General features: G+C 38.9%; 4 protein-coding genes across 44 annotated transcripts; 2 read left to right on the forward strand and 2 right to left on the reverse strand.

Annotated features, from left to right (window-relative positions):
• The first annotated feature begins 76 nt into the window (after positions 1 to 76).
• LOC130985579 (uncharacterized) lies at positions 77 to 2,567 on the forward strand. Its single transcript, XM_057908625.1, has 4 exons — positions 77 to 478; positions 606 to 728; positions 941 to 1,231; positions 2,159 to 2,567. Exons 1-4 carry the CDS (start codon positions 215 to 217, stop codon positions 2,366 to 2,368), a joined length of 888 nt encoding a protein of 295 aa, XP_057764608.1. The 5' UTR covers positions 77 to 214; the 3' UTR covers positions 2,369 to 2,567.
• A 3,309-nt stretch (positions 2,568 to 5,876) lies between these two features.
• LOC130985580 (probable calcium-binding protein CML15) lies at positions 5,877 to 6,495 on the reverse strand. Its single transcript, XM_057908626.1, has one exon. It carries the CDS (start codon positions 6,488 to 6,490, stop codon positions 6,188 to 6,190), a length of 303 nt encoding a protein of 100 aa, XP_057764609.1. The 5' UTR covers positions 6,491 to 6,495; the 3' UTR covers positions 5,877 to 6,187.
• A 7,700-nt stretch (positions 6,496 to 14,195) lies between these two features.
• Positions 14,196 to 15,992, reverse strand: LOC130985582 (uncharacterized). 2 transcript variants are annotated; one of them, XM_057908628.1, is made up of 2 exons: positions 15,843 to 15,992; positions 14,196 to 15,144 (listed from the first exon to the last, which is right to left on the reverse strand). In XM_057908628.1, exon 2 carries the CDS (start codon positions 15,075 to 15,077, stop codon positions 14,211 to 14,213), a length of 867 nt encoding a protein of 288 aa, XP_057764611.1. In that variant the 5' UTR covers positions 15,078 to 15,144; positions 15,843 to 15,992; the 3' UTR covers positions 14,196 to 14,210. The 2 variants fall into 2 exon arrangements, with proteins under 2 accessions (XP_057764611.1, XP_057764610.1); XM_057908627.1 differs by having other exon boundaries at positions 15,681 to 15,899.
• Positions 15,993 to 22,186: 6,194 nt separating this feature from the next.
• On the forward strand, positions 22,187 to 26,195 carry LOC130985584 (uncharacterized). 40 transcript variants are annotated; one of them, XR_009089008.1, is made up of 6 exons: positions 22,374 to 22,883; positions 23,058 to 23,145; positions 23,310 to 23,383; positions 24,061 to 24,128; positions 24,226 to 24,590; positions 25,910 to 26,195. XR_009089008.1 is itself a non-coding variant. In XM_057908633.1 (5 exons), the coding sequence occupies exons 1-4, from the start codon at positions 22,777 to 22,779 to the stop codon at positions 24,548 to 24,550; spliced, it is 342 nt and encodes a 113-aa protein (XP_057764616.1). In that variant the 5' UTR covers positions 22,374 to 22,776; the 3' UTR covers positions 24,551 to 24,590; positions 25,910 to 26,195. The 40 variants fall into 40 exon arrangements, 16 of the variants coding, with proteins under 16 accessions (XP_057764626.1, XP_057764616.1, XP_057764620.1 ...); XR_009089014.1 differs by lacking the exon at positions 23,310 to 23,383 and having other exon boundaries at positions 24,487 to 24,590; positions 25,910 to 26,063; positions 26,105 to 26,195; XR_009089006.1 differs by having other exon boundaries at positions 23,043 to 23,145; positions 24,061 to 24,590.
• The last annotated feature ends 1,459 nt before the right edge of the window (positions 26,196 to 27,654 follow it).

Below are 27,654 nucleotides of genomic sequence, written 5' to 3' on the forward strand. Positions count from 1 at the left end.
TTGGTGATTTTGGTATGAAATGTCTGATATATCCCTTGACTTTCCCACCTCTTACCGTTGAACTATCAACGATTGTGTGCGCGAAAAAACAAAATTCTTCTCAATCTGCCTTTACTCAGTTCTTCGATTTTTACTTCCTCCACTACTATCCGTCATCAATCCTAGCAATCACTGTGATTTATACAGAAGAATCAGATTCAAGTTGCAGAGAAACATGGATTTCGCAAACATGGATCGGCGGCAGCTGACATTAGCCGGCGCCGGATTCTCGGTGATGCTAAGTCTGCACTATAGTTTTCAGCTGGTATCGCAGCATCTGTTTTACTGGAAGAATCCCAAGGAGCAGAGAGCCATACTCATAATCCTACTCTTGCCGCCGGTTTACGCCGTTACCTCGTTTTTTGGATTTATCGATCGGGCCGGCAGCAAACCTTTTTTTATGCTATTGGACTCTGTGAAAGAATGCTACGGGGCTTTGGTTCGTCACTTTCTTTCTTCTTCTTCTTCTTCTTCTTCTTCTTCTTCTTCTTCTTCTCGTTTTATTTATTTGGTGGCTAGCTGGATGTATTGATGTGGAATTATGTATTTTGATGTTGGCGGAGCAGGCAATTGCGGCGTTTTTGGGTTTGATGTATAGCTATTCGAATCTCTCGATGAGCAGAAATGTTGTGCCTGATGAGATAAAGGGGAGGGAGATTCACCTTTCGTTTCCGATGAATCTTTTCCTGGTGAGGTTTTCCCTTTGTTCAAGGCAGTGCTTTGTGCTTTTCTGGTGTTGAATTTCAATTGTTTAAGAAAACTAGGGTTTCTGCTGGCTGCTAAACTGGAGCTTAGTGCATTAGTAGTTAATTCTAACAAATAGGGGTTCTGCAAATGCTTTCAGTTGGATTGTAGATTACGAATCTTTGTCTAAGAAAAAATATTTTCTGGAAATGTGCAGCCTAGAAAGACTCATTTGAATCAGCAGACTTTGAGACTTGTGAAGAACTTGACATGGCAGTTTGTGATCATTCGTCCTGTTTGTTCTGTCCTGATGATGGCATTGCAAGTCATTGGGATGTATCCCAGTTGGCTCAGTTGGGCATTCACCATTCTTCTCAATTTATCGATTCTTTTGGCCGTCTATGCCTTGCTCGTCTTCTACCATGTCTTCGCCAAAGAATTGAAACCGCATGAGCCACTCTCAAAGTTTATCTGCATTAAAGGAATTGTTTTCTTCAGTTTTTGGCAGGTAAATGCCGTTTCCTTGCTTTCTCAATTATTCCACGCAGACCTTAGCTTTGCTTATTTATGTGAATGCTGAATTTCCTCGTGTAAGTTGGTTCATGTGGCATGCTTAACGTGTATTCTGCTTTACGTTGACAAGATAAACAGCTAAGTTAATAAATATGTGGGGAGTTCAGTCATGCTTAAATTTCAGAGCTTGACAAACTGGATGGTGATTTTCATCTTGCATGCTTCACATTTGTTCTTTCATTAAATTCACGAGATAGCTAGATAGAATAATAAGTATATGTAGTTGATTCATGCTTAGACTACAAAGCTTCACCAAATTGTTGAATATCTACCAAATGAAAACTAGGTTTTGGTAAATGTATTTGTTTGTGATATTTCTCTGTATGTGAGAGGGATAAATGCAATTAGATCTGTGTATAATTGAAGTTATTACCTAGTTCTGTTTGTACGGTTTGATTAAGGCGTACATTTTCGCTCTGCCTGCTTATGTGAAAAAATAATATTGATGCAAATTGTGAACCTTGTTGTTACCACAATCTGTCTGATATTGATTGCTGATTGTGATATTAGTAATAGAACTAATCGTTTCAGGTGAATAATCATAGAAAATCAAATGATGAATCTTCTCTTTTAGCCACAATGACTAGACTTTAGAAAATCAATTAGAAACATGTGCTTCAATATAAAGATATAAAGAAATTTGCTTATATTATTGCTTTACTACAACATGAGCATCACATTATCAATTCATGCTGAAAGGAAACTGCTAAGCTTTCAATTTCTTGCATTTTGAATCCCTGAATACTTGGTTCTATATATTCAAAATATGATGAATATTATGTAGAACATAAAATGCTTCTTTGTCAACTGGGCATTATAACAAATTATTTTCAACTTTGCTAAACGTCACGATGTAATGCAGGGAGTGTTACTTCACATCCTGGTAGCGATGGGCATTCTCCAATCTCATCATTTCTGGTTAGAGACGGAGCATGTTGGAGAAGCAATGCAGAAAGTTTTAGTCTGTGTTGAGATGGTCTTCTTCGCAGTACTCCATCAATATGCATACCATGCTGCACCTTACAGTGGAGACATAGAAGCAAAATTCAAGTTGCAGAAAAAGCGTGAATGATTCAGGATAGAAGTTGCATGTTTGTCGTGGCCACCGGTGAAGTGAAGCACTAGCCATGTACCACTTTTTATGACATGATCCTTAGCTATAGAGTGCTGAGATTGTCTTGCAGTTTTTGGAGGTTCAGAAACTGATGTCTATTTTGTACAGCTTTATTAACTATGAGCTTGTTTTACTGAAATCAAATATGTTTCTGGTCTGCCATAGTTTTCAAATTGGACCTATCCATAATGAAGCTTTCTTAATGCATAATGCATCCTACATGAAAGTGAAGGATGATTACACAAATCTGCTGCATTTTGTCGAAGCGCATCTTTCTTTACATATCTGGAATGAATAGATAGCACAAATTCTTCAGCATTTACATCAAGTTTTCATGATCACACCGAAACCATACAAAGAGTGATAATTTTGGGGAATTTCGTTAGCCCTGCACCAGCTTTGAGCCCTTGTAAGAGAAGAGGCGTACTGCATTTTCATAGCTGAGTTGAGCCAGTTCCTTTTCCTCCATTTCAAGAAAATGTGCGACATAAGCAAGTATATGATGAATGTTTGCGGGATGATTGATATTCTCCTCCACAATTGAAGTATCTTCGTCGCCACTGGAGACTGTTGGGAAATTAGTTCCACATCCAAACTTGGTAGAAGCAAGAAATAAGAATAAAACTAGACACAATTTAACAACACAAGAATTTAACGTGGAAACTCCAAATCCGGAGAAAAAACCACGACACACTGAAAAATTACTATATGATAAATTTCTACAATCACACAGTATTTCTCACCCTCTCGACTCACAACCGCTACACTCTTACAAGCCTTTGAAAACCTCTCACCCCTCTAAAACAAAGAGTAAGGAATTTCAAACTAGAAGTAATCACAAGACTAAAGGTAGTGATTGATGCTTTGGTTGTGTTGGGGATTCTCTTTCAGGCTGCTATGCATGCTCAATTTATAGGCAAAGATCAAGCCTCCAGATGAATAGTTAAGTTGCAGATTGTTGAAATTGTTGGTAGCAAAGTTGGAATGTTGAGCTGCCCTTCTTTGACTAACAAATCCCCACTTTCATTTTTAACACAATTCCAACAATCTCCACCTTGTTAAAAATGAAAGAAAAAACACCATTGTCTTCACCGACAATTATGATTCTTATCACAAAGAACCATCATCCTCAAAAGAGAATAAACCTACTCCACCAAATAAGTAGAACACTTAGAATAAACCATTCTAAGAATTTTACTTCGGCACATGTCGAAAAAACCTTGCTGAAATTTTTGGTGCAACCTTCTAGCTTTTGGCCCTCCTAGAAGTCATCAGCCATCGACATACTTTTCACCACACACCTGCATCCATGCCAAAAACCATGCACATGTGGTCCAACTAACATCGTCACATCCTCTATCATGGCCATTGGACATGCCATAAGGATATTCATGTCCTCAAAGGACATCATCAAACACGATGTTAGCTGATTGTTCGGAGCTTTCTGCCGAATCCGCTCCACCTTGACAAGCTCCACCTGGACAGTTTCGCTTCGTATGGCCGGGTTTTCCGCACCTCCAACAAACAACGCCCTTGGAGTCTTTCTTTCTCCCTCTGCTAAAGGCCACCATTGCTGAATTTTCCGATGAAGTACGTCCTTCACTCATCAGCCTTCTTTCTTCCAAAAGAAGTTTGCCCGTGACTTCAGCAAAGACCAGAGTTTCCTTCCCATAAACTAATATTGGCTTCATGTGTTCATAGGAACGTGGAAGAGACAAGATGAGTCTCAACGCCTTATCCTCATCTTCAATTTTTGCTCCAATACTCTCCAGTTCAGAGATAATGCCATTGAGAATACTCAAGTGATCTGAAATCTTCACACCTTCATCCATCCGTAAGGTATGAAATTGTTCCTTCAAATACAATCGATTCGAGATGCCTTTTGCTTGGTACAGAGCTTCCAGCTTTTCCCAAAGCTCCTTCGCACTCGAAATCCCATGTACATTTGCAAGTACATTCTTGGCCAAGCAGAGACGAATTGTGCTTGCCGCCTTCAGATCCAGATCCTCCCAATCTTCATCACTCATACTGGACTTTGCGTCATCATCTGCACCGGGCTTTTTGACAGCACCCGGACTTCCTTTCAGGGCCTTGTGTAACCCAGATTGTATCAACACATCCTTGACTTGCACTTGCCACAAGCCAAAATTTATTATTCCATCGAATTTCTCCACGTCGAACTTCATTTGGACTTGAAGTTGACTTGACGTACCGCTTTTCCACCAAAATGAACAGCCGTCTCGCAAGAGACACCCCGCCCGGATCTTTCTCAAGAAATCCTTTCTGATGTGGAAGATCAGACAATGCTGCAACCACAGAGCATACTTGGAATATCAAGAGACCTCAACCAGGCTCTGATACCAATTGTTGGGAAATTAGTTCCCCATCCAAACTTGGTAGAAGCAAGAAATAAGAATAAAACTAGACACAATTTAACAACACAAGAATTTAACGTGGAAACTCCAAATCCGGAGAAAAAACCACGACACACTGAAAAATTACTATATGATAAATTTCTACAATCACACAGTATTTCTCACCCTCTCGACTCACAACCGCTACACTCTTACAAGCCTTTGAAAACCTCTCACCCCTCTAAAACAAAGAGTAAGGAATTTCAAACTAGAAGTAATCACAAGACTAAAGGTAGTGATTGATGCTTTGGTTGTGTTGGGGATTCTCTTTCAGGCTGCTATGCATGCTCAATTTATAGGCAAAGATCAAGCCTCCAGATGAATAGTTAAGTTGCAGATTGTTGAAATTGTTGGTAGCAAAGTTGGAATGTTGAGCTGCCCTTCTTTGACTAACAAATCCCCACTTTCATTTTTAACACAATTCCAACAATGTTAGAACATGGTATTATCATAATGCATAGAGAAAGATAAAGAAAAGCAAATGATTGTTATTGTATTTCTTGATGTTTCTCATTACAATCATCCTCTGATTTATAGTATAAGTGTACGTTTTAAAGAGCTACAAAGTCATACAAGGTAGCCGATCTTCAGGGATTTTGGTTAACTTTTGACTGAATTTGCTGCTATTTCTGACTTTGTTTTTCTGCTATTTCTGACTTTGTTTATATTTTCAACACTCCCCCTCAAGTTGAGTGACGGGATTTCCGATGCTCAACTTGTCGAGAACTTCTGTAAAACTCTTGGAATTGACGGCTTTGGTAAGAATGCCTGCTATTTCTGAATTTGCTGCTATTTCTAACTTTATACCAATACCATGTTCTAACATGGTATTGGTATAAAGAAGGAATAAGCAATACAATAACAATCATAAGCTTCTCTACATTATGATGATACCATGTTTTAACATGGTATTAGAGCAGGTTCAACCCTAGGAACTCAGAAACGAATCATCACCATTCATAATCCAAAACCAAAACCGTTCCTAGCCAATTCACCAAATCAAGGCAGCCCCTGTTCTTCATTTCCTGAAAAAAAAAAAATGCCAGGAGAGATTGAAACCATAAACCAAACAGATTCAAATAACCCAAATCCGAACAGAATCCACAGAATGGGTCTAAGAGACCCAAATCCAATCAACTGCAATGAAAAAGGGACCAATAAGCGCCGAAAACTGATCGGAAATCACCGATTATTTCAGTTCCTCCCTGGATTAGATGGGAGATACGACAAACTTTGTCGGGACATTCTCAAGAAAGTTCCCGTTCCTTCAGTCGAGTCGGCGTTCTCAAAAGTGAGAAGGGAGGCCGCCCGACTACAAAAAGGGAGGCAGCCGGCAACCAATCGCTCCGACATCGACGTCTCATCATCGGGAGGGGTCGAAGCCGGACTCGCCGCCACCCACCGCCGCTGCCTTCGCGGCCAACCAACCGCCGATGCGGATTTGCCCAACGCCGCCACCCACCGCCGCTGCCTTCAAGCTGATGACACCGTCGCCGTTGGTGTCGGCCTCCTGCATCATGTCGCTGAGCTCGCGATAGGTGAGGGGGTGGCCCATCTTGGCCATCTGACCGGCGATTTCGGCGGCGGTGATGTAGCCGTTGCCGTTGGCGTCCATGTTGGCGAGGAGAAGGGAAAAACCGAAAATGGGGAGGGAGCGGCGCACCATTGTGGAGGAAAAGGAAAAATAGGTATAGGGTTTGGTGGCTTGCCACTAAACCCTTCAACTTTTGCTAAATTGTTAAATAGACCCCACTCTATGCAAAGTGACCTCCCTACTATTGTTAAATATCAGATTGGCCCCCATTTGCAACCTAGTCCTCCATTATCTAGAGATTTATACAAAATACCCCATAAATTACAAAACCACCCCAAACCTCTACATAATACTAAAAACACCTCTCAATTATGTAGAAATTCCCTAAATACTTCCGCTGCATATCAAACCTCTTGTGATAATAGGGATAGAGGTAAAGGGTGGATTTTTGATTGTGGAGCCACTAATACAATGACTTTTGATAAAACTGATATTATTAAGTCATCAACATCACATCGTACGCATGTTCAGACTGCAAATGGTGATTTGACTCGTGTTAAAGGAGCCGGAACTATAGAAATTTCCTCTACTTTACGTCTCTCAAATTGTCTTTATGTCCCGTCTCTTTCACACAAACTCTTATCTATTAGCCATGTTACTAAAGAGCTCAATTGTACCATGCTTATGCATCCTCACTTCTGTTTACTTCAGGATATCAGAACGGGAAAGATTATTGGGTGTGGCACTGAGCGGGATGGATTGTACTATGTGGATGAGATAGCTCAACAAGGCAAGGTGATGCTGGCTCACGGAACTGCTGACCGGGAAGCCTGGCTTTGGCACCGTCGGTTAGGGCATCCATCCACGGGTTACCTTAAACTTTTATTCCCTAACATTATGCAAAATAATACTTTGTCTTGTGAAACTTGTGTTTTGGCTAAAAGTCATCGACAACCTTTTAAACCCAGTGATACTCAAGTCGATTCTATTTTTTCTTTAGTTCACTCTGATGTTTGGGGTCCTTCACCTGTTGCCGGGGGTCAAGGGTTTAAATATTTTCTGCTTTTTGTTGATGATTGCACTAGAATGACATGGACATATTTTCTCAAAAATAAATCTCAAGTTTTTGATAAATTTACTCATTTTTTCGCCATGGTGCAAAATCAATTCCAGAAAAATATCCAAGTCCTTAGAACTGATAACGGGGGTGAATTTGTCAATCATAACATGCAGAACTTTTGTCAACAAAAAGAGATAATTCATCAAACCACTTGTCCCCATACCCCTGAACAAAATGGTGTTGCCGAACGAAAGAATAGAATCTTGCTTGAAATGACCCGAGCTATGATGATTGAGTCTAAGGTACCCAGCCATTTTTGGCCTGAAGCTGTCGCAACCTCAGTTTACCTTATAAACCGCCTTCCCACTAGAACCCTCAAACTTCAAACCCCATTACAAAAATTATCCACTTTGGCTAATATACCCACTGCCCTTACGCTGCAACCACGAATCTTTGGTTGTTCCGTATTCGTTCATGTTCCCAAACATGAGCGGACAAAACTCTCTCCGTGCGCTATCAAGTGTGTGTTTGTGGGCTATGGGGTCAATCAAAAAGGGTATAGATGTTACAACCCTCAAAACCGTCAAATTGTGACCACTATGAACTGTGACTTTCTCGAAACTGAGTATTTTTACAGTAACCACCCTAACAGTCAGGGGGAGAGTGAAAGTGAGAATAAGAGTGAGATCGACTTGTTAAGTTGGTTACCAATGCCAGTCCCGGAAGCAGATCCAACAGAAAAAGTTAACCTAACCACCGAGCATGTTTCATCCACTTCAGAACAATCTAGTCCGCTGCATGAGCCTATATCTTCTCCGCCACTGATATCTGAGGTAAGATCTTCTGAACCTACTATTGTGGCTTCTGATTCTGCTGATAATATTTCTCAAGTCATTGAAGAAGAACAGGAGGATAATACAGTAGATGGAGATACTGGGAGATATGTGCTACCACCCAGGAGTAATCGGGGTGTACCTCCTAAACGGTATACCCCAGAGAAAATTGTGAGGAATTCGCGATACTCAATTGGGAATATCGCCAAGGAAAACTTGTCCAAAAATGCCACAGCCTATGAAGCGGCCTTATATGATGAGGAGATTCCACAAACAGCAGAGCAAGCCCTGAAGATCGAGCATTGGAGAAATGCTATGAAGAAAGAGATAGGAGCCCTAAACCGGAATCACACATGGGAGAAGTGTCGGTTGCCAAAAGGGAAGAAAACTGTGGGATGCAGATGGGTTTTCACAATCAAACGAAAACCCGATGGATCTATTGAGCGATACAAAGCTCGGCTGGTTGCAAAAGGCTACACACAAACATATGGGATCGACTATGCAGAAACTTTCTCGCCTGTGGCAAAGATGAACACTGTCAGGGTGCTCCTCTCCATTGCTGCAAACAAGGATTGGGATCTTCATCAGTTTGATGTTACAAATGCCTTTCTTCATGGTGAGCTTGAAGAAGAACGGGAGGTATACATGGATGCACCCCAAGGTTTTTCAGATGAGTTCGAGGAAGGGAAGGTATGCAGATTGAAAAAAACTTTATATGGACTCAAACAGTCTCCCAGAGCTTGGTTTGGAAGATTCACCACAGCTATGAAGAAGTTCGGGTACCAGCAAAGCAATTCAGACCACACCTTATTCTTGAAGAAACGAGGTGATCTTATTTCTTGCTTAGTCATTTACGTTGATGACATGATCATAACAGGGGATGACTTAGAAGAAATCCAGAAGTTGAAAGCAAATCTTTTCAAGGAGTTCGAAATGAAGGACCTTGGGAGACTAAAGTACTTCCTCGGGATCGAAGTACTCAGATCGAGAAACGGGATTTTTATCAATCAGAAGAAGTATACTCTTGACCTTCTTGCAGAAACCGGGATGCTAGATTGCAAGCCAGCTGAGACGCCTATGGCTATCAATCATGGGCTACAGATTGTGAAGGGAGCTGAATTGGCGGATCGAGGAAAATATCAACGTTTGGTAGGGAAACTTATATATCTTTCCCATACTCGGCCTGATATTGCATATGCTGTTGGAGTTGTGAGTCAGTTTATGCACCAACCACAAGCTGACCATATGGAAGCAGCACTCAGAATTGTGAGATACTTGAAAGGAACCTTTGATTATGGAGTACTGTTCAGGAAGACTGGACATCTCGAGATACAAGCCTACACTGATGCTGACTGGGCTGGAAACCCAGTTGACAGGAAATCAACAGCAGGATACTTTGTCTTCATTGAAGGGAATCTTGTATCATGGAGAAGCAAGAAACAAAAGGTAGTGGCACTCTCAAGTGCAGAAGCAGAATTCAGGGGAATCAAGAGTGGGCTGACTGAAGTTCTTTGGTTGAGAAGGCTACTAATGGAGTTAAGTCTTCATCCAACAAAAACATGCCAAATGTTCTGTGACAACAAAGCCGCCATCAGCATATCTGAAAATCCGGTGCAACATGATAGAACCAAACATGTTGAAGTTGATAGGCACTTCATCAAAGAGAAGATCGAAGGAGGGATCGTGACCCTACCCTTTGTCAGATCCGAAGATCAACTCGCTGACATCTTAACCAAAGCTGTGAACTCCAAGAGTTTTTCAGAAGTTCTTGGCAAGTTGAATATCGGGATTCCCGTTACTCAACTTGAGGGGGAGTGTTGAAAATACTAATCAAAGTCAAGAAACAACTACATCTAGAAGTATAGAAATATTTAGCAAAAGTCAAAAGATATATTGTGTGTGACTTTAGTGGGATTTTGCAGGAATAAGCAATACAATAACAAAGCCGTCAATTCCAAGAGCCGAGGGGGAGTGTTGAAAATATAAACAAAGTCAGAAATAGCAGAAAAACAAAGTCAGAAATAGCAGCAAATTCAGTCAAAAGTTAACCAAAATCCCTGAAGATCGGCTACCTTGTATGACTTTGTAGCTCTTCAAAACGTACACTTATACTATAAATCAGAGGATGATTGTAATGAGAAACATCAAGAAATACAATAACAATCATTTGCTTCTCTTTATCTTTCTCTATGCATTATGATAATACCATGTTCTAACATGGTATCAGAGCAGGTTCAATCCTAGGAACTCAGAAACAAATCATCATCGTTCATAATCCCAAACCAAAACCTTTCTTAGCCAATTCACCAAATCAAGGCAGCCTCTGTTCTTCATTTCCTGGAGAGAAAAAAAAATGCCAGGAGAGATTGAAACCATAAACCAAACAGATTCAAATAACCCAAATCCAAACAGAATCCACAGAATGGGTCGAAGAGACCCAAATCCAATCAACTGCAATGAAGAAGGGATTAATAAGCACCGAAAATTAATCGAAAATTGCCGATTATTTCAGTTCCTCCCTGGATTAGATGGCAGATATGATAAACTTTGTCGGGACATTCTCAAGAAAGTTCCCGTTCCCTCAGTCAAATCCGCGTTCTCAAAAGTGAGAAGGGAGGCCGCCCGACTACAAATCTTGCAGCCGGCAACCAACCGCGCCGACATCGACGCCTCATCATCGGGAGGGGTCGGAGCCGGACTCGCCGCCACCCACCGCCCTACTCAGCGGCCTGAGGTCCGACAACCACACACCGCCGCCGGCAGAGGCAACCTACCAGAGTGGTGGGAAAACAATTCCAAGGTTGCGAAAGGGAAAATGGCGGACGGAAGTGGAGGAAATTCGGAACAGATCGGAGCAACACCGACTGGATCGGCGGTGGCCGAGAACCGATCGGCGTGGGCCGCAAGAGCGGCGGCCATGGCTGTCAACCGACTGGCAGCCTCTGGATCGTGGGGCACGAGGGAGATATCGGCGGCTGGAAATCAGTCGCCGCTGATCGGTGGGGCGGCGGCACCGGCCGTGGACCGAGCAGCTGTGGATCGTCCGGCAGAGGCTGCAGGACCAAAGATTGGAGGAGGCCGGATTCTGGACAGATTGGAGGAGAATGGCTTGAATGAAGGAAGCGGCGCCCATTCAAACCGAGAAGGTATAGGGTTTGGTGTTTTTACACCAAACCCTCCTAATTTTGAATATTTACAAAAATTACCCCATGTCTTGCCCTCTAAGTCCCCAAATTCTGAAGTATTACAAATACCACCCCTGGGTTATCCTGAATTGCAAAAAGAGCCCCACTTTATGCAAACTACCCCCCTGGATTTCCATAAATTACAAAACCACCCCAAACCTCTACATAATACTAAAAACACCTCTCAATTATGTAGAAATTCCCTAAATACTTCCGCTGCATATCAAACCTCTTGTGATAATAGGGATAGAGGTAAAGGGTGGATTTTTGATTGTGGAGCCACTGATACAATGACTTTTGATAAAACTGATATTATTAAGTCATCAACATCACATCGTACGCATGTTCAGACTGCAAATGGTGATTTGACTCGTGTTAAAGGAGCCGGAACTATAGAAATTTCCCCTACTTTACGTCTCTCAAATTGTCTTTATGTCCCGTCTCTTTCACACAAACTCTTATCTATTAGCCATGTTACTAAAGAGCTCAATTGTACCATGCTTATGCATCCTCACTTCTGTTTACTTCAGGATATCAGAACGGGAAAGATTATTGGGCGTGGCACTGAGCGGGATGGATTGTACTATGTGGATGAGATAGCTCAACAAGGCAAGGTGATGCTGGCTCACGGAACTGCTGACCGGGAAGCCTGGCTTTGGCACCGTCGGTTAGGGCATCCATCCACGGGTTACCTTAAACTTTTATTCCCTAACATTATGCAAAATAATACTTTGTCTTGTGAAACTTGTGTTTTGGCTAAAAGTCATCGACAACCTTTTAAACCCAGTGATACTCAAGTCGATTCTATTTTTTCTTTAGTTCACTCTGATGTTTGGGGTCCTTCACCTGTTGCCGGGGGTCAAGGGTTTAAATATTTTCTGCTTTTTGTTGATGATTGCACTAGAATGACATGGACATATTTTCTCAAAAATAAATCTCAAGTTTTTGATAAATTTACTCATTTTTTCGCCATGGTGCAAAATCAATTCCAGAAAAATATCAAAGTCCTTAGAACTGATAACGGGGGTGAATTTGTCAATCATAACATGCAGAACTTTTGTCAACAAAAAGAGATAATTCATCAAACCACTTGTCCCCATACCCCTGAACAAAACGGTGTTGCCGAACGAAAGAATAGAATCTTGCTTGAAATGACCCGAGCTATGATGATTGAGTCTAAGGTACCCAGCCATTTTTGGCCCGAAGCTGTCGCAACCTCAGTTTACCTTATAAACCGCCTTCCCACTAGAACCCTCAAACTTCAAACCCCATTACAAAAATTATCCACTTTGGCTAATATACCCACTGCCCTTACGCTGCAACCACGAATCTTTGGTTGTTCCGTATTCGTTCATGTTCCCAAACATGAGCGGACAAAACTCTCTCCGTGCGCTATCAAGTGTGTGTTTGTGGGCTATGGGGTCAATCAAAAAGGGTATAGATGTTACAACCCTCAAAACCGTCAAATTGTGACCACTATGAACTGTGACTTTCTCGAAACTGAGTATTTTTACAGTAACCACCCTAACAGTCAGGGGGAGAGTGAAAGTGAGAATAAGAGTGAGATCGACTTGTTAAGTTGGTTACCAATGCCAGTCCCGGAAGCAGATCCAACAGAAAAAGTTAACCTAACCACCGAGCATGTTTCATCCACTCCAGAACAATCTAGTCCGCTGCATGAGCCTATATCTTCTCCGCCACTGATATCTGAGGTAAGATCTTCTGAACCTACTATTGTGGCTTCTGATTCTGCTGATAATATTTCTCAAGTCATTGAAGAAGAACAGGAGGATAATACAGTAGATGGAGATACTGGGAGATATGTGCTACCACCCAGGAGTAATCGGGGTGTACCTCCTAAACGGTATACCCCAGAGAAAATTGTGAGGAATTCGCGATACTCAATTGGGAATATCGCCAAGGGAAACTTGTCCAAAAATGCCACAGCCTATGAAGCGGCCTTATATGATGAGGAGATTCCACAAACAGCAGAGCAAGCCCTGAAGATCGAGCATTGGAGAAATGCTATGAAGAAAGAGATAGGAGCCCTAAACCGGAATCACACATGGGAGAAGTGAGGATGCATAAGCATGGTACAATTGAGCTCTTTAGTAACATGGCTAATAGATAAGAGTTTGTGTGAAAGAGACGGGACATAAAGACAATTTGAGAGACGTAAAGTAGAGGAAATTTCTATAGTTCCGGCTCCTTTAACACGAGTCAAATCACCATTTGCAGTCTGAACATGCGTACGATGTGATGTTGATGACTTAATAATATCAGTTTTATCAAAAGTCATTGTATCAGTGGCTCCACAATCAAAAATCCACCCTTTACCTCTATCCCTATTATCACAAGAGGTTTGATATGCAGCGGAAGTATTTAGGGAATTTCTACATAATTGAGAGGTGTTTTTAGTATTATGTAGAGGTTTGGGGTGATTTTGTAATTTATGGAAATCCAGGGGGGTAGTTTGCATAAAGTGGGGCTCTTTTTGCAATTCAGGATAACCCAGGGGTGGTATTTGTAATACTTCAGAATTTGGGGACTTAGAGGGCAAGACATGGGGTAATTTTTGTAAATATTCAAAATTAGGAGGGTTTGGTGTAAAAACACCAAACCCTATACCTTCTCGGTTAGAATGGGCGCCGCTTCCTTCATTCAAGCCATTCTCCTCCAATCTGTCCAGAATCCGGCCTCCTCCAATCTTTGGTCCTGCAGCCTCTGCCGGACGATCCACTTTCATTGTTGAGCTGGAATTTTGGGGAATTTCGTTAGCCCTGCACCAGCTTTGAGCCCTTGTAAGAGAAGAGGCGTACTGCATTTTCATAGCTGAGTTGAGCCAGTTCCTTTTCCTCCATTTCAAGAAAATGTGCGACATAAGCAAGTATATGATGAATGTTTGCGGGATGATTGATATTCTCCTCCACAATTGAAGTATCTTCGTCGCCACTGGAGACCTCTGTCTTGATCACAAATAGAGAATCCGGATCAACCGAGCTTGGCCGGGCATCCGGAGCATCTGTCTCCAACAGAATCCTTTCAGGAGGAACAGACTTCAACATTTTCTTCGCCTTGCTCTCTTTCATCGACATGAGAAACCCAGAAAACGAGAAGTAAGCACCAAGCTTAGATAATTCAGGAACCATCTCAGCAGAGCCAAGAAACGAGTGCAATACCAGACCAGCAGGGAAAGGCCCCTCGGATTTCAGAATCTCAAGAAGATCGCCAAAGGCACGCACACAATGGATAGATGCTGGTTTATTCAGCTCTTTCGCGAGTTGGAGCTGTTGGCGGAAGACTTCAACTTGATCTGTAAAATCTATCTTCTTCCCAGTAGACCCTTTGTCCAAACCAATCTCTCCTACTGCAGCAGAGGGAGTGGATACCAGGAAATCTTTCAACGTCTTCAGCCAATCGGGAGTTCTATCGGATATAAACCAGGGATGAAGGCCAAAGTTCGGAACAACTGAAGGATGGGTTTCACTCATCTCCTTGACCAAATGCCAGTCCTTCTCAGACACTCCATTTACGGCAAAGTGAAGGACACCGGTATCAAGGGCCTCTTTTATAAGTTTAGGAGCCACATTCAAGATTCTCGAATCTTGTAAGTGACAATGAGAATCAAAAAGCCTGATCATCGCTCACAATCAACAAGTGATGTCAATCTCGTATCTTCCCCTGTGGACAAAGCTCGAAAAGCAACAGCTGCAAGGAAGCCAGAAGGATAGAAAGTGCCGCTATAAGCATCATGTGAATTTACTCAAACAGCAAAGAGGAGAAGTAACAGGGCAGCATCAAGTGAAGAGGCAGATATGATAAATATGCATTTGTTTACGAAACGGAATTGATTCTTCCCAAATGCAACTAACATGATAAAAAATCGTGTAAACTTCAAAGCATAAGACTGAAAGGCCAACATAATTAAAAAATGTGTGGCAAAATTTGCTCTCGACCTTGCACAAGTACGACGACAGAGGAGGAGACACCATCATCCTCACGCACAAATTCAAAAAAACAGCACAAAATCACGCCCAAAAAAAAACAAAAAGCATACAATCAAACTTCACTAGCAGTTAGGGAAAGCGCAGTGTGCGAATAGCAGAGCAAGTCCAATGCGTGAAGCAAAGTAACCTCAATAAATAGAATCGGGGCCAATTTCGCTAGATCATCAAATGATCACGCAGAGGAAGAAGCAAAGCTATGTATGAATTGTTAATTTACTTCATGAATAGTCAACTTACAGGCACAATCGTATTTCGCCCAGTAAAATTGGATATCAGTTGTGTATGTAATCAGAAAACCTTTTTAACTCTATGAATCAATGCATTTCAAACTGATATCTACGGTCAACCAACATAGCATAAGATCAGAATTCGAGAGGTAGAGACGGAGGAGAGAGAAACCTGGAGAGAGATGAGAGCAATCCGCAGCGGTGCCAGCGGGAGAAAGTATAAAGAAAGGGAGCCGGCCGCGACGACTTTCAATATTCCCGTTATATCCTTATCTTTGCTGCTTATCCCAATATTGCCCCGCCCTTCAAATAGAATCTGATGGGTGTTTCGTGTGCTCGATATTGGACTGGGCTAGCCCAAACCCAAACCTATTTTGGGCTATTGAAGAAATAGTAGGGATCAATTTTTACGCAAAATGATCCCAACTTTTCATTTTGGGCTTTCGATATAAAAAGAATGTTAATTTCATACTTTAATATTTAAAAAAAAAAATCTCATTTCTGCACATTAATTTATTTTTTTAATTATTTAATTATTAAATTTTATCATTTTACTATTTCATCATATTTCGACGAGGTGATATGACATAAACATGCTCGTGTGGTATAAATATAACTTCGTGGAAATGTAAAAATCATTATATTATTGAGGAGATAGAAAGGAAGTCATTTTGAAATGACATTATTTTTGCAACAAATGATTAAAAGTCTTAAATCTCTTTTATCACTATTTCACTTTCTAATCCAAGCTGCAGCTCCACGAGTTTGCTTGGAACTGTTGGATTCCTAAGCATGTCACTTTCTCCCTCTCGCTTTCTCTCGTCAACTTCAAGTCTCTCACATTTTCTCGTCAATTTAAAGCTATGATTTTTTATTTATGCTCTAATTTAGTTAGATGCTAATTTTAAACACAAACGACGTTGTTTTAATTTGTCTAGTAATTGACAGATTTGAACACAAAATTTCAAACAGTTACTTCAATATTAAATTTGGCAAAATAGCAAAATAAGAAAAAATTAATAATTAAACAATTTTAATAAAAAATTTAAAATTAATATTAATGTGCAGAATGAGAATTCTTTTGAAATTCAATACTCCCTCCATCCAAAAAAATTTGTCACATTGTAAATGACACGGGTTTTAATAAAATCTGAATGGAATTGTTAGTGGACTAAGGGGGGTGTATTCGTTGTGGAGTTTAATAGATTTCTATGGATTTTAAAAGTCTGGGTGTATTCGTTCCAGACTTTTAAAAGTCTGCAGAAATCTGGGTGTATTCGTTCAAGACTTTTAAAAGTCCATATAAATCTGGGTGTATTCGTTTCAGACTTTTTAAAATCCATACAAATCTAGGTGTATTCGTTATTCCATTGACTTCAAATCCGGAATGACTTTCATGGATTTCATCCAAAAAATACACACGACGAAATCCGGCCAAGAACCACGAGAATTGAAATCCATGGAGTTTTGAGCGAGCGCTGAGTTCCAGCGACCGCGGCCAAGAAGCCAGCGACCGCTGGAACTCAGCCACCGTTGAGAGCAAATAACTGGCACCGTGGAGAGCAGAGAAATGAAGGAGCAGTTTCTCGATAATATGGACTTGGAGAGAGAAAGAGGCATCACTATCAAATTGCAAGTTTTGTCTCTGTCTATTACTGCTCTAATTGCTATATGACTACTTTAGATGAGTATAGACATAATGATTTGTTGGTTGAATTGTCTTACATGAAGAAAACACATAATTGTTGTCAATGTTTTCTCTTTTCTACATAGGCTGCACGGATGCGTTATATTCATAACAATGAACCCAGCGCCCCCTGGTTTCCAGCGCTCGCTGGATTCCCAGCGGTCGTTGGGTTTCCAGCGGTGCTGGGACTCAGCGGGCGTTGGCATCATGGATTTCAATTCCAGAATTATTCCCTAAATTTTTCGAAAATCAGTAAAAATCGGGGTGAAATCCAACCACGAATTCTTTGAAAGTCCTCTGGAATCTATGTGAATTCCATGGACTTTTTAAAGTCTGTGGAAATCCACAACGAATACACCCCCCTAAGAGTCTCTCTTTAAATGTGAGTGGAATTGTGTAGACTTTATTACTATAAATGAAAGTGACAAATTTTTTGTGAAAAGATAATTATGACAAAAAAATTCATGGACGGAGGAGTAATTTGTATGCAATTAACTCCAAAAAAAGTTCTTCTACCAACAAACGCATGACTACATTCTATTATTTAATTGCATGAGAATAAAATTAATAGGACCTGTATATTTAATTACACATGAGTTCTTCAAGCCATCAGTATTCACCTTATAAAAATAGATTATATTATAAACTAGAGAAAAGAGGGAGAGAATGCAGAAAGAATATTATAGAGAACAATATATATAAAAATATTTTATTATAAGGACTAAAAGCCTTTATTTTTAGAGAAATATAAAATCAGGGTTTAAGATTTTTTTTTTTAGAATTACAAGAGGTATATATCATATAATCAAATAAGAAACTCGCAGATAGGCAGAACCTCTGCACCACATAAAGATGGGAAAATAACCGAGGCGGAACCACTACCCACACAAAAGTGTGAAAAACTGTTGCAGACGAAATTAAACCCACCAAAATAGGGGTGAGCATTCGGATTTCGGATCGGATTTTTGCCTGATCCGATTCGATCCGAAAATCCGAAATTTTCTTAAAATTCAATCCGATCCGAACCGTATTATCCGAAAATCCGAAAAATTTCGGATAAAATCCGATCCGAACCGAAAAACCCGAAATGTGAAAAAAAATTCGAAATGTAAAAAAAATCCGAAAACCGAAAAAATCCGAAAAATCCGAAATAGATGTCAACCTAACATATTAGATAATTACAATCAAATTAAGGCCATAATTAACAAGCCATTAATTATAATCAACCAAAATGGGAGTATAGGGTTAGAATTTAGAAATATTTAACTATTTAAAAACTAATAATTATATATATTTATTTATAATATTATAATATTAATTATATTATAAATATAATTCGGATTTCGGATTTTTTCGGATTTTTAAGGTGTCAATCCGATCCGATCCGAAAATCCGAAATTTGCTTAAAATTCAATCCGATCCGATCCGAAAATCCGAAAAATCCGAACCAAATTTTAAATTTCGGTTTGGTTCGAATCGGATATTCGGATTTCGGATATTTTGCTCACCCCTACACCAAAACCTCTTACAAAAGATAGTCTTTGAGTGCCTCAACTTTGCCACTGAAACTAGGCCTCATCGGCAATTAGGATTTAAGATTTGATCATCACTTATATTAGAAAAGATATATGTATATATATTTACAACAGACGATTTATTGTTAACCATGTTTATTTTTTTTATTATATAATTCACCATACATGTAACTGTAGTAGGTGTTATATATATATATATATATATATGGTTGCATTCTATGACAACCACTCCCCTAGATAGAGAATAAAGACCAAATCAAGACCATTCATCTCACTCCAATCAACGGTTCATATAATTTCCTGATTTAATTTTTCATGTAATTAAATATTGGTTAATTACATTTATTTAATCCGAAAAAGGCAAATATGTCTACTCAAATCCACCGAATTATGGGATCTCGTTGAACAAATCCCGGAAATTCCTCTCTTCCCATTCTGGGACCTGATCCGTCTATGAACATAATAGGTGAACATTAGTATGTTCATTTGTTTTTCTACGAACATATCGACTAACATTAGTATGTTAATTTGTTTTTCTACGAACATATCGACGAATATTAGTATAAACATATTAATGAACATGAGCATTTCTTAAAACTAACATATATATGAATATATGTTTTATCACGAATATATAGATGAACATTAATACTCCCTCCGTCCCATTAATAAAGAAATAGGTCTTTTGGGCACGGAGATTAAGGAAAGGTAGATTAGTTGTTAAAGTGTTGTGGTCCACCACTATTAGTGTAGTTGATTAGTTTTAATTTAGTGTATTTATTTATTTCTATTTAATGTTTTAGTTGAATTTTAAACCACCACCATCTCCGACAACCACCACCGCCGCCTCCGACAACCACCACCGCCACCTCCGACACCACCGCTACCTCAGAAATTCAACCCCCAATTCATACCCAAAATCGACACTACCGCCGCCGCCTACGACAACCACCACCACCTCAGAAATTCAACCCCCAAATAAAACCCAGAAATCAAACCCAAAATCGAACCCAAAAATTGAATCGCGGCAAACCCCAGCCCCTAACCCAAAAATCGAATCGCGGTAGACACAGAGTCTAGGGAGAGAGAGATGAGCCGAAGAGATGAGGGAGAACCGAGAGGGGAAGAGAGAGGAGTCGGACAGAGAGAGATGCGAGGGGAAGAAGGAAGGCGGTCGCGGCGCGGCCCTAGAGCCGACGTCGGCTGGAGAATGAGAAGCAGGCGGCGGCGGAGAATGAGAAGAGAGGGGAAGGGGCGCCGCGCTGCAAACCCTAGTCCACCACCGGAAAGTTAAATCTTCGCCGACCACCACTCTTCGCCGCCGAAACCAAACCACTGAATTGAACCCAAAATTTGAAGTTTGAAGTCAAACCCAAAATTGAACCAAAAATCTCTCCCTCTCCTTAAGTCTCACCGTGTTCTCTCGCCCTCTCCCTCTCTTGAAGCCAAACTAAATTTTGAAATCTAAGCTTGTGCTGTTGACTTGGGAATCTGGAAAAGAGGTCGGATCTAAGCGGAGAAGAGACGAGGGCGATGAGTCGGGCAAGGTGGTGGTTCGCCGTCGTCTGAAATAAGGCGATGAGTTGCCAAAAATCAAATAGGGCAGAGGCTGGAAATTGGGGCATGGGTTTTTCAGGCGGCCCCTCTGCCGCCGTTACCTTTCCAAAGTGGGGAAGATGAGATGAAGGTAGAGAGAGAGACGAAGGTTGCGGTCGCCGGAGACGAGAGGGGCGGCGGAGGAAATATGAGAGGGCGGTGCAAGATTGACGGCGGAAAGAGGGAAGAGAGAAGAGATGGTTCGAGAAGACGGAGGCGGAAATGAGAGTCATATTAGAGTTTCCCCTTGTAGAGAGAGATTAAGCTATGTTAATTACCAATTAAATTGCCTAATTATTTCCTTATTTGGAAGTGTGTCTTTATTATTGGGACACCCCAATAAGGAAAGTGTGTCTTCAATAATGGGACGGGGGGAGTATATTCTATGAACATATTGATGAACATGAGCATTTCTTGTACTTGCAAATTTATGAATTAATGAAAACGAAAAAATACATAAATTCATAAACTGAACATTAAATAAAAAAACTTAACCTAACGTATCTGCAATAGAATCTTTCATAAATAAAAGATTTGATTAGTTGTAATTAGGGAAATAAACTGATATGGAAAATAGTAAATGACAAACCTAACCTTTATTAAATAAAATAAATGAAATAAAATCATAATTAAAGGTTAAATTATCACCGTTAGATTAAGCAAGATCGACACACATGATTTGGTCTTAATTTTTTATCTAAGGGAATGGTCTCCATTGAACATCTCCAAATATATATATATATATATAGGGGGCCGCTCCAATGAGACCCCCTAATTTTAGTGAGATTTAGGGCACGATCTGGTGCGCTTATTTTATCAATCCTATGGCTGATATTGTATCTGGAGGGTGATTTTTTTTCACATGGTTCGAATCCTGGAGGGAGCAGAATATTTTAAATTTTGTTATTCATCAGCATATACTGCATTGTTCATCAGTATATACGGCCATGTTCATCAGTATATATGTCTTATTTATTACGAATTTTTTAAATTTTATTTTTCATCAGTATATACATCTTGTTCATTAGATATACGTTTTGTTCATCAGTATTATATGTCTTATTCATTGTCCTAGTGTTTCACGAAAATTATGGGGTCTCACTGGAGCGCGCCCCTATATATATAGGGAATGGCTAAAATAAGAGCATTTCTTAAGATATAAAATAAGAATCATTTTCAGCCTTTACATCATCAAGATCTACGGTTGATTCGTAATCTTGTTAGATGGATTTATGGTCCTGAGTTCGAATCCCGAAGGTAGCAAAAAATTGTTTTTCATAATTCATACCTTTATACAACAAATTCATACGTGTTCTACATAAAATTCATACATTAAAAATTGTTCTTTTATTAATAAATTAGACTACGTTTACTTTGATTGATAAATTTATCCATATATGAAAAATGATGAATAACAAAAATTTATATATTTAAATGTCTCATTTCTTTTCCAATATTTGACACAAAATCATTTTTTCTTTTTTATTTTCACTTCAAGGATGGATATTATTATCCACTCAAAAATGGAATGATAATATTATCCATCATTGAAGTGAAAATAAGGAAGAAAAAAATGATGAACTTCTCTTTTGTGTCAAATATTGAAAAAGAAATAAGACATTTAAAGACATAATTTTTTATTATTCATTATTTTTCTATGGATAAATTTATCTATCAAAGTAAATGCAGCATTAAGCAAATCAATATATAATACGATTAAGGATTCCTGCGCTCTCCTTAATTCGGGGTCCTACGTGGCATATCTAAGAATTCACCATTCAAAATCCCTGCAATTCTAGAGCTTCTAGCTTTAAAATTTAAATCCTATGTGGCAAAATAATTCCACATGTGATAATTTATTTTTAAAACCTAATATTTCATTTTCATTTTTCATTTAATATCTTTAATTCCTCCATCTCCATTCAATCCAAAATCCGAAGAAAAAAAACACCATAAATCTGCAAATCTCACCCTCACCGCCACCGCCGTCTTCGCCGCGCCGGCCACCACCTTCGCCGCCGCCATCTGCCATCTGCCCTCTATTTCCCTCCCTCCCAATATGGTTTATATATTTGATATCCTTAATTCCTCCACCTCCTTAATTCTTCAACTTCCATTCGATCCCAAATCTGAAAAACCCCTACCACCAGAAATCTGCAACTATCACTGACACCGCCGCCTTCTTCGCGGCCCCACCGCCTTCGCCGTCGCCGCCATCTGCCCTCCATCCCCCTTCCCTCCCTGCGATTCCGCGATCTGCCACTTCCTTTCGAATAAATCCCAAAACCATGACCAGTCGCCCCACCACCAGAAATCTGCAACTCTCACCGCTGCGCCGGCCACCGCCTTCGCCATCGCCGCCGCGATCTGCCGTGATTCTTGCTACACAGCCATGGTAAGTATTAAATTAATTTCCTTATTTAATAACACGTTTGACTATCTTAAATATAGAATGATTATTATTTTAGAAAGAACAAATTTTGGAAAGAATTTTAACAATGGAAACTTATAACCTAGATTTTTAGCTATAAATTCATTAGTTAAAATGATTTAGGTCGTCTTTTTACAGCCACGCAAGGTCTCTTTCTTTCTTCTTTTGCTGCTCTTTTTCTATCCCGCTGGAGCTTTGTGGTTTCCACTCTTCGGTCTGGTTCAAAGTAAGTTTTGTTTTCCTCTCTCTCTGTGTTGTCTCCATGTCACAGATTGGAATTTTTTTTCCCAAATGTATGTTAGATTTAGTTGTTGTTTCTTGGCTTTGTATTTATATAGGTTTAAGCTTTATTGAATTGTTAGTGGTTTAATTCCTTTTTTTTCTCTATAGTATAGTTTCGAAATTCGCGGTCAAGGAATTCAAAGTGCCTCTCAATCCAGTTCCAACATCAGTGACGCACTGCGGTATAATTTCTATTTCTGTTGAGATGAATGATGAGTCTCTTCTTTTGTGTTCTAGGACGCTCGATTTGTTTGAGTTGTGTTCTAGGATGCTCGATCTGTTCAAGGAGTCTCTTCTCTTGAGGCTTAGTAATAGACCAGTCCAGGCTCATAGTCGAGGCAAGTTTGGTCTATATTCTTTAGTGGTTGATAGTGTTGTTGATGATGGTGATAGAAAAGGTCTTATCTTGAAGTTAAAGAATGGACTTTTTCAAGAAATCCAAGGAAATTCTTCTTATTCTTTTAGTACGATCCAAAAAAAAAAACAATTCAGTTTTACTCAAAATGCTAACTAATTTTCAACTTTGTTTAGGTCGTATGCTTTAATAGTATGTAATAAGAAACATAGTCGTAGTCTTTAAGCATTAGTCTTGACAAGTATAGTATTTAGTTGTCCCTTTTGTTTAAGCTTCTGCTTATGATAGTTATCTAGATGAACTTATTCATCATTCACCTGCCTTGAGCAGTAGAAGATGCAAAAAAGTTCAAGCGATGGTGTTTTTTTTGTGATTTTTCTACTGTATTTAAAATTTGTGTAACGCATGTATATTGGATTTTGTGCTGGTGCAAGAAAATGGATTGCAGACATCAAAGCTTCTACAGATCTTAGTTGCTGATTGATGCTATTTTCGATTTTGTAGGTGAATGGGTTTCATGTTCGGTTGGTGCTAATTTTACGCCTCATATCATCACGGTCAATGCTTGAGAGGTAAAAGGCGATAAAAAACTCCTATTTAGTAAATTAATTCTTTGTCATCCTGTTTCCTTTTCCATTTTGTGTTAATAATCTCTCATTTAATTTCTAGAGTAGATGTGATTGGATGCCTTTGAAGTATTCAATTATGTGCGCGAGCATTGTCAAAATATATTCTGCTGTCTGCTTGTGATTGCAAATATTGGATTTGCTAGATTTCCATATCTGGTATTTGTGGTGTATGAACGGAGCTTTGCCGTTTTAGTGGTGCCAAGATCTAACTTGGAAGGGACGGGTCCGCTGTCATCATTGCCAGCAATTGCATTTTCATTCTCTGTTTGTCATTTGTGAAATGAATGTGTTGGTGTTGTAGGTTTTTCTGTTTGTTAATTAACTCAATGCAAGAAGTACTTCCACAATCGCCTCGGGCCTGCTAAGCTTACATGGACTACTATGTACCGTGAACAACATAAGAAGGTGAGCAAATTACTTGATGATATTAGTTTCTTTTTGGTATTCATCTATTGTGCAACATGCTAGAGTTAATGGTTTCGTGATTGGCATAGGATGTCACTGCCGAAGCTGTCAAGAAGAGGCATTGTCAATTATGCTAGAACTTATTAGCAAACCATAATACTTTCAAAGATTGCATGCCTACAACTATAATTAGAATTGTTAATTAATTAGAATATTCTGAAACACAATAAAATAAGTAATTTTCGAATATATATATATATATATATATATATAAGTAATCAAGGAACTCGATTTTTTCAAAATTAGACCGTCTTTAAAAAAAATGGGGCATAAAAATGATAATTTACTCTCTCTCAACAATTTCATGCCTTGCCTTGTATGGACTGCTCGGAAATACAAAAAAAATTACCATATAATCACATCATTTGGTGTCAACAAATTAGTTCACAATCAAGGCCATGAGAATAACATAGTAGCCTATAAATCTCCAAATAAATAATGCACAATCCATTCATTGGTGGAGGCAAACAATTTTAACAGGACATAGTTATAACAATAAAACTCTCCAACTCAGTAAGATTCAAAGGAACATTATTGTGGCAGCAAGCATTTACCTTTTTATGCAGTTCTCGGAGCCCTTGCTGGTGCTGTACTCGGAGACATCAGCCAACGTTAAAACCTTAGACATTGGAATCAATTCAAAGAAAATTAGAACTCATAAACCGGCAAAACAAGGAAGTGAAGCAATCGCTTACTCCCAACCAAAAATCTAAACCAAAACAGGGAATTAAAGCTAATTATAAAGTATATGCTTTGTGATATAAATTGAGTTCCTTAAAGATGATCCAAATATTTATGGGGGATTTGATCGAGAAATTGGAAAAATTATACACTGATTTGTTTCCTATATACATCAAAATTAACAAATTTAAATCACCTTAATTACATATAGAAATCAAATTTATTACTTATAAAATTCCAAAAAGAAATTCTAATGAAACAAAAAGAGAGAGAGAGAGAAGAACATGATATGACAATTAGCCGTATAGAATATTGTATAAGTTTAACAAAGCATATTTTTTAGCTATAAAATCATTAGTTTAATTTGAAGCATAAGTTCTTCCACATCTTCTTTTTGAGGCCAACGAACAATTCAAATATGAGCGCCGACAGGAATTTCAAATCAAACGAACATTGTTTCGAGAATTTTCGGCAACATCAACACTGTCTTCTCCTTTCCTGATGATCATATCTTACATTCGCTCATACTTTAGTTAATTACATATATAGGTACTTTACTCACGGGTGGTTGATTGCAGGATGTCGATGTCGAGAAACAGCAATGCCCCTACCTCTCAAGCCTCGGCGAGTATCTGACGGATAGTGGGTGATGGGTATCCAACGGGTAGCGGGTGGTGAATATCCGACGGGTGACGGGTATCCGTGGGTTGCGGGTATGGGTGGCAAATAGTAGTGGGTGGCAAATAATTTTTTCGAATATATGTTTCGCTAAGTCATGTTAAGGATGAAAGTCCTCTTTAATTTATTTTTTTCATTTTAGTTTAATGTGTAACGTTGACCTATATAATATTAACAGTTTTTCCAGTGAATAATCTCCTTAATTTATAAATATATTAAGAAATAATTTTTACATTTTTTTATATAAATTATAACATCAAATGATATCCGTCGAAATTCGACGGGTTACACACTAGTGAAACGTTAATTAGATTGGTGACCTAATCATACACTATCTACTAACTAACGAATCACCCCTTGTCTCAATTGCATGAGCTTCCAAATCTTAAACTAAAACTTTTACTTTTTGAAGGAAAAACTAAACTAAACTAGAACTTTTCTTGATGAGGCAACAAAGTCATGGCATCCTAACTCACGTGTTTGTGGCTATAAATTGTAAGAAATTGTTAAGCGATAAACAAGGATTAATTTGAGCTAAGGCGTGATGACTGAATAGGAATCCTTGTAATCCTATCCAATCAAGCATCATCCATTTTGTCCTAATCCACATGAAGTGGATGTGGCTCGTTTGGATACTATTACTCTCGATTCTTCTCAACTAGCTCCTTCCCATATCTACATTTTAATTTTAATTATTACGCCTTCTTTTATTTTATTTTTTCCACATTTAATGTGTTTCTACGATTAAACCCAGACCACACATTGCGCACAACCACATTTACAAAACACTGGTCATTCTATTATAAATTAATTATTAGTCGTATTTTTAGTCAGAAATATAAAGTATCTCAATTAATTAAAACGATTATGATGATATGTGTCTGTAGATTTATAATATTTATAAATTAATTATTAGTCGCAGTTTTAGTCAGAAATATAAAGTATCTCAATTAATTAAAACGATTATGATGATATGTGTATGTAGATTTATAATATTGATCTAGCTATATACAACTAATAAATCTAGCTATATTGAACTTTATATATATATATATATAGAGAGAGAGGGTGCGGTTATAGTGAGAACATAAGAACAAATAAAATTACTGCATCTGCTATACAAATTAATGCATCCACTATTAAATTTAATGCATCCAAAAAAAATAATTTTTTTGCTCCCTTCAGGATTCGAACCCAGCATCTGCATCCATCCACCAAGATGATGAATCCACCGTAGATCTTGATGATCGAATGGCTTAAAATGGTTCTCTGTTCTTATTTTATTAGTGGTTCTTATTTGAACATCTCCCTATATATATATATATATATATATATATATATATATATATATATATATATATATATGGGGGCCGCTCCAATGAGACCCCCTAATTTTAGTGAGATCTAGGACACGATCTGGGGTGTTTATTTCATTAATCCTATGGCTGATATTGTATCTGGAGGGTGATTTTTTTCGCAGGGTTCGAATCCTGGAGGGAGCAGAATATTTTAAATTTTGTTATTCATCAGTATATACTTTTTTTTGATCGGTAAAATTAAAATTTTATTAAGAAAAAAAGCAAGGCACCAGGGATGCCAATCAAAACAAGAAGGAAAGATTGAAACCCTTTGAGCACCACATGGT

The sequence above is a fragment of the Salvia miltiorrhiza genome, chromosome 5, assembly GCF_028751815.1.
Source record: "Salvia miltiorrhiza cultivar Shanhuang (shh) chromosome 5, IMPLAD_Smil_shh, whole genome shotgun sequence".
Taxonomy (NCBI): domain Eukaryota; kingdom Viridiplantae; phylum Streptophyta; class Magnoliopsida; order Lamiales; family Lamiaceae; genus Salvia; species Salvia miltiorrhiza.

Excerpts from the sequence above, each read along its gene's own strand:
- LOC130985584 (XM_057908629.1), top strand. The coding sequence starts at position 22,777 with ATGACCAGTCGCCCCACCACCAGAAATCTGCAACTCTCACCGCTGCGC. Across the intron at positions 22,884-23,438 it reads ATTCTTGCTACACAGCCATG|GACGCTCGATTTGTTTGAGT; the intron begins GTAAGTATTAAA and ends TTTGTGTTCTAG.
- LOC130985582 (XM_057908628.1), bottom strand. The coding sequence starts at position 15,077 with ATGATCAGGCTTTTTGATTCTCATTGTCACTTACAAGATTCGAGAATC.
- LOC130985580 (XM_057908626.1), bottom strand. The coding sequence starts at position 6,490 with ATGGTGCGCCGCTCCCTCCCCATTTTCGGTTTTTCCCTTCTCCTCGCC.
- LOC130985579 (XM_057908625.1), top strand. The coding sequence starts at position 215 with ATGGATTTCGCAAACATGGATCGGCGGCAGCTGACATTAGCCGGCGCC. Across the intron at positions 479-605 it reads AAGAATGCTACGGGGCTTTG|GCAATTGCGGCGTTTTTGGG; the intron begins GTTCGTCACTTT and ends TTGGCGGAGCAG. Across the intron at positions 729-940 it reads TTCCGATGAATCTTTTCCTG|CCTAGAAAGACTCATTTGAA; the intron begins GTGAGGTTTTCC and ends GGAAATGTGCAG.